Source organism: Acomys minous (genome assembly GCF_964271855.1).
Source record: "Acomys minous genome assembly, chromosome: 2".
Taxonomy (NCBI): Eukaryota; Metazoa; Chordata; class Mammalia; order Rodentia; family Muridae; genus Acomys; species Acomys minous.
Genome location: NC_140484.1, coordinates 136680084 through 136686856, shown reverse-complemented (window position 1 = coordinate 136686856; position 6773 = coordinate 136680084). Strand labels below are relative to the sequence as shown.

The 6773-nt window shown below is 42.0% G+C and overlaps 1 protein-coding gene across 1 annotated transcript; it reads left to right on the top strand.

Annotated features, from left to right (window-relative positions):
* Window positions 1–205: 205 nt before the first annotated feature.
* On the top strand, window positions 206–1174 carry OR52B2 (olfactory receptor family 52 subfamily B member 2; the record flags this gene model as incomplete). The annotated part of the gene is made up of 1 exon (XM_084752591.1): window positions 206–1174. One exon carries the CDS (start codon window positions 206–208, stop codon window positions 1172–1174), a length of 969 nt encoding a protein of 322 aa, XP_084608717.1.
* Between the last annotated feature and the right edge of the window lie 5599 nt (window positions 1175–6773).

Here is a 6773-nt window from a genome sequence, read left to right as displayed (position 1 = left end):
AAAGCACGTTGCCACAGAAAGTGGGCAAATGAAACACTCAGGCCCAGAAGCCATTTCCACACCCCAGCCACTACCCTCGAAATGAACTTTCTCTTGGGAGTGCAGCCGTCCACACGTTCACATCTGTCTTTGTGCCTCTGCACACATTCAAGAGTCCTTTCTGTTCCTTCACTTCCAGGGACTCATCGGCACTGTAGTGAGCATCATGAGTCACAGCAACGTCACTGTCTTTCACCCTGCAGTTTTTGTGCTACTTGGCATCCCTGGCTTGGAGGCTTATCACACCTGGCTGTCTATACCCCTGTGCCTCATGTATGTCACCGCAGTCCTTGGGAACAGTATCCTGATAGTGGTCATCATTACAGAACGGAGCCTTCATGAGCCCATGTATTTTTTTCTCTCCATGTTGGCCATCACAGACATCTTACTGTCCACCACTACTGTGCCCAAGGCCCTCGCCATATTTTGGCTCCATGCCCGCAACATTGCCTTTGATGCCTGTGTCACCCAAGTGTTCTTTGTCCACACGATGTTTGTGGGGGAGTCAGCCATCTTGCTAGCCATGGCCTTTGACCGCTTTGTGGCCATCTGTGCCCCACTGAGATATACAACAGTGCTAACATGGCCAACGGTGGGGAGGATGGCTCTAGCCATTGTCATCAGAAGCGTCTGTATTATCTTTCCCGTGATTTTCTTGCTGAAGCGACTGCCGTTCTGCCGAACTAACATCATCCCCCATTCCTACTGTGAGCACATTGGGGTGGCCCGCTTAGCTTGTGCTGACATCACCGTTAACATCTGGTATGGCTTCTCAGTGCCCATCGTCATGGTCATCCTGGATGTGATCCTCATTGCTGTGTCTTATTCACTCATTCTCCGGGCAGTGTTTCGTTTGCCTTCCCAGGATGCTCGGCACAAGTCTCTCAGCACTTGTGGGTCACACCTCTGCGTCATCCTCATGTTTTACGTTCCATCCTTCTTTACTTTACTGACCCACCGCTTTGGGCGAAACATTCCCCGGCACGTGCATATTTTGCTGGCCAATCTTTATGTGGTGGTGCCACCAATGCTGAACCCCATTGTATATGGGGTGAAGACTAAGCAGATCCGGGAGGGTGTAGTCCACTGGTTCTTGGGCATCAAGACTCACTGTTGTTCCTTTCCTTTGGGATGATTGGTCCCTGTGAATCTTTACATCCGGCTTCATCAAGGAAGCTAGCCAAGGAGCACAGATCTGGATAGAAAGGATTTTCCTTCTTCTGCTTTACCCTTCTCCTCTTCCCACATTTCCATTATCTAATTTGTCCTCCTCATCTCTTTCTCTTGTTACATATTTGCTACCAACATTTGTCCTTAAAAACCGGAAATGATAACTAAATGTACATTTCTCTGATATGAGCATTTGACTTTCTCAGTAATTGGACATATCACAAGACATAAGGTTATCACAAGAAGTAAGGTTATAGATGAATATAGTTAAGCATTTAATATATGAAACTGCTATGATATTTTAAAGTCCTTAATTTTTTTTTTTGGTATAGAATCAAGTAAGCTTGGCTTGGTGATGGTTCATGCCTTTAATACCAGCAGTCAGGAAACTGAGGCAGGAGGATTGATCTGCGTTTGAGAGCAACCTGGCTAATATAGTCAGTTCAAGACCAACCTGAATTATAAAGCGAAACTCTGCCACAAACAAACACTAAACAACAACAAATAAAACTTCTCCAATAACTTCTGTGGTCTCAGTGGTTTTGAAAGAAAAAAAAACAAACAAACCCCCAAAATACCACATATGTCTTTCGGCCTTCTGGGAAATTGTCTCATTCTTTACATTTCAACTCAAGAACTACTTTGTCAGCAGGGTGGTGGTAGAACACACCTTTAATCTTAGCCCTGGCAGAGGTGGGGGGCAGGAGGGAGAACTACATTCTCTGCCAAGTCTTTCTCGTTTTCTCCAGGCAAGCCATGGCTCCTACCTCTGCATACCTAGTTCATCTCATGAAAATGTCTACAGGCTCAGAATTAGTCGTAGTAAGTTGCTCATTTCTTTGTAACCAGAAATGACTGTAAATGCCTTGAAACCAGGAGAGTATGTATCTTTCATATTTCTACCATTACGTGTGAAACACATCTGGCATTTAATCAATGTTTGGGAAGTAAGTGAAAGTACGATGACCATTCTGAGCTCAGAACATGAGTCTCTAGGACACGTTGGAATGGCCAATGGCATCAGTCGACAAAACCAGTGATGGTTTAACATCACCGAGGCAAGTCAGCCCTTACTTCTCATCCCTTGGCTCTAACTCAGGCACTAGGAAGAGACAAGTCAGGGAGGCATAGGACACTCTTGACAGCCCCAACGTTGAGAGATATGGAATGGTATTCGTGATCAGATTAGCAGAATTTTGGTACTCTCTTAGGATTCATGTTCTTGATCCTCACTCCTTCATACTTACCTAGGAAAGGTCAAGTCCATTTCTTCAACTACTATCTACACGGGTGAGCCCTAAATCCATGTCTACTCTAGAATTTGTATGTGAATGCACTTTGTGTGTGTGTGTGTGTGTGTGTGTGTGTGTGTGTGTGTGTGTGTTTAGACACACACATTTTCCTACTCACTGGATGTCACCTCTGGAGCAGAATTTCGATCCAAGCCAGATTGTTTTTTTGTATTCCTTTTCTTGGAGAATAAATTAGGGCAATCTCACCAGCTTGACCAAGCAGGGAAGCCTAGAGTTCTCTCAACATCTTCCTCTGAGGCCTGCTTTTCAATAAGTAATTATCTATCAATACTACTAGTGATGAAACTTCTTGCATAGTCATGTAGTGGAGTCATATAAAATTTCATTTGAGTATTTTTTCCATTATTTTCTGTGTATACAAACCTGGAAAATCATTTAACATTCTTTTTAGTTTTCACCTATAAAATGAATACTTTGTGGTAACTATGGGCAGTTTCTTAGAGTTATGGATAAGGTTAATGAGATAATCCATAAACATGCACACACATGTCATTTATATAATCATTAGCTCATACTATGCAGCCAATATTTTACTAATACTGAGTTATTTGTTTAATTATAGTCTTATTTTTAATACTGCCCCTGCAAATTACTGATGAACTAAAGATAGCATTATTTCACCTCATAGTTTTAATTAGTTTGTTCTTTATTAAATTCTTACTTTTTAGCTTTTTTTTTTTTAAAGACAGATTCTCTGTGTAGCTCTGGCTGTCCTGGAAATCACTTGTAGAACAGGCTGGCCTTGAACTCAGAGATCCACCTGCCTCTGCTTCCTGAGTGCTGGGATTAAAGGTGTGCACCAGCATGTCCAGCTATAGTTTCCTAACTGGATGTTTTAAAGTTTTTATCCTAATTACAAGTGGCTCTGTGTTCAGCAGAGTTGTAAAAGGCTGAACACACTGAGCTGCTAGTTTCTGTCAGATACTAAGAGGATCATTCAATTACAGAATGTTTTCCATAGACTATTCTGTAGATGTAGGCATAAAATGCTAATTTATATTTTGTAGTTTGATGTTCCTTGGTTAAATAAGAGTAGAACAACACTGTCAAGAGAACAAAGCGACAGCCTACAGACTGGGAAAAGATCTTCACCAAGCCTACATCTGACAAAGGCCTAATATCCAAAATATATAAAGAACTCAAGAAATTAAACACCACCAAACCAAATAACCCAATTGAGAAATGGGGTTCAGAATTAAACAGAGAATTCTCAACAGAGGAATATCGAATGGCTGAGAAACACTTAAAGAAATGCTCAACCTCCTTAATCATCAGGGAAATGCAAATCAAAACAACTCTGAGATTCCATCTTACACCCATCAGAATGGCTAAGATCAAAAATTCAAGTGACAGCACATGCTCGCAAAGATGTGGAGAAAGGGGAGCACTCCTGCATTGCTGGGGGGAGGGCAAACTTGTACAACCACTTTGGAATTCAATCTGGAATTTTCTCAGAAAAATGGGAATAGGGCTTCCTCAAGACCCAGCTATTCCACTCCTTGGAATATACCCAGAAAATGCTCCACCACACAACAGGGACATATGCTCAACCATGTTCATAGCAGCCTTATTCATAATAGCCAGAACATGGAAGCAACCTAAATGTTCTTCAGCAGAAGAATGGATAAAGAAACTGTGATACATTTAGTCTATGAAAAACTACTCAGCTATTAAAAAACAAGAAAAAATTGAAATTTGCAGGCAGATGGATGGAACTAGAAATGATCATCCTGAGTGAGTTAACCCAGACCCAGAAAGACACACATGGTATCTACTCACTTATGATTGGACACTAGCCCACCAGGAATGTCCCCTGAGAGCCTTCATTCAGCTAGGGATTGGGACAGATGCTGAGACTCGCTATTGGGACTCCAGGTGAGAGAGGTATGAGAGAATAGGGGGATAGAAGGACCCAGAGGGTCCTAGAACCCCACAAGAAGACCATCGAGGTTGCCAGATTTGGACCCAGGGGGGCCCTGCACAAACTACTGTACATCCAAGGACAAAACCTACACCCTCTATTCAGTTCTATCCAATGGACAGTGCATTCTTCACAGTTGGGTGAAGAGTGGAACTGACTCTGACATGAACTCTGGGCCCTCCCCCCCCCATTTTACCATTTCCCCTTGATAAGGAGGCCTGGTGGCACTCAGAGGAAGGGGAAACAGGCTATCTGGATGAGACCTGGTAGGCTGTGATCATATGGTGGGGGAGGAGGTCCCCTTCTGTTACAGTCCTAGGGTAGGGGAATAGGGTGAAAGAGGGAGGGAGAGGGGAATGGGAAGATACAAGTGAGGAGATAACAATTGCCATGTAATCTGAGTAAATTATTTAAATAAAAATACAATTAAATAAAAAAGTGGAACATATGGACATCTTTTGAATTGTACACATGACCATCCAAGAGAATATGGCACTCAGTTTTTATTCATTCTTGTGACCTTTGATACCTTTCCCATGTTCACATAATTATTGTTGATTACACAGCAATTCACATTTATAATATAATCTAGTTTGCATTAGTGAAAGCCTGGAAATTAGGGTCATAATTAGGGCTATAAAGTAAGCATTAGTTTAATAATATGGTCCCGACTTAATCTGACTTTATTTTAGAACATGTCACTGACAATAACTTATTGATGTATAACATAATAAATGGTATTCATGATAGTAATAATGATTATTATGATGTAGATATAAAGTGGTCCCCACAAAAGGCTCATGTGATCAAGACTTGGTCCCAGTGCAGCATACTTTGCTGGGACATTTTAAAAATTTGAGTTAAGTTAGATGAATTCTTATTTTTTCAAATTATAAAGAGGACTCATTTATTTACTTTTATGTGTATGAGTGTTTTGCCTGCATGCATGTATGTGCACCACATGTGTGTCTGGTGCCAACAGAGGCCAGAAGATCATCAGACCTACAGGAACTGGAGTTGCAGATGGTTGTGAGCAACCATGCGGGTGCTGGGATTCAAACCCATGTCCTCTGTAAGAGCAGCCAGAGCGCTTAACTGTTGAACCAGCCATCTCTGCAGCTCCTGCAGGTGGGAGTTCTGAGATGTACCGGATTATGGTGGCTCTGGTTTTCTCAGTGGATTCATCCACTGACGGACTTATACCTTGGTGTAACTGTTGGGAGGTTGCTGAGACCATTGTTCACCTGCAGTTTCAGCATACTAGTACAAAGGCAACATTCTCTTCATGTTCCCTCTCCCTCTCCTCCCCCCCCTCATGCTCTTGTGTACATGTTCTTAGCTCCTCCCCATCTACTGTTTCTTCTTTCTTTCTAGAAATTTCTATGTATATTGAAGAGTTGTGTGCATAGGTACACACTGAGTAACAGAAGCTCAGATTCACTTATGTTTGTGTACATCATTATCAGATGCATGTGCAGAGATTGTAGGAAGGGTTTTCTCTGGTTTCTGAGCTGGTGATCTCTGGAGATTAACTCTGCTGGGGTTTGCTTCTGTCTAACCAAGCCAGACACTCTCTATAGAATGCTGGGGAAGAAGCTGTTTCCGGACCCAAAGGATTCTAAGATGAGGTACAAATCTCACCCCACTCCACTCCAGAGCCTGCCTTCCATGTAGAGGAAGCACTTTCTCTTCAGCTGGGGTAAGCTTCTGGGCTGTTTGGGTCCTAGGATTTTTAGGTTTTCCCTGCATGATGCTGATTTTTTTTTTTTTTTTTTGGTTTTTCCAAGACAGGGTTTCTCTGTGTAGCCTTGGCTGTCCTGGACCCACTTTGTAGACCAGGCTGGCCTTGAACTCACAGTGATCCACCTGCCTCTGCCTCCTGAGTGCTGGGATTAAAGGCGTGCGCCACCACGCCCGGCTTGATGCTGATCTTGATAGGATCTTTTGTGTCCTCTGGGGAGTGAGTGGGCTATAGCAGACGCACCCTTTTGATGTCTTGAACTGCCATGTTGTGCAGGATTGGGACTAGAGTTATTTCCCTCAGAATACTAAAGTAGCTTAAATTGTTGAAATATTGGAGGCAGGCATATTAAAAATTATAACTCCAGTTTGCTTAAAACATTTTCACTGTTACAGAATTAGGATTTATTATTATTTTTCTAGCTTTAATGGAAGAAATTTACCAAAAGAATTTAAAAATTAAGTTGTATAATCAATAATAAAATTGGTTCTATCACATGGTCTAGAATTGGTCATTATTAATTCATAAAATTATGAATATGGGTTTCCTTTCATGCTTCAGATATGGCCCAGTATTGTGCTGTCACTTA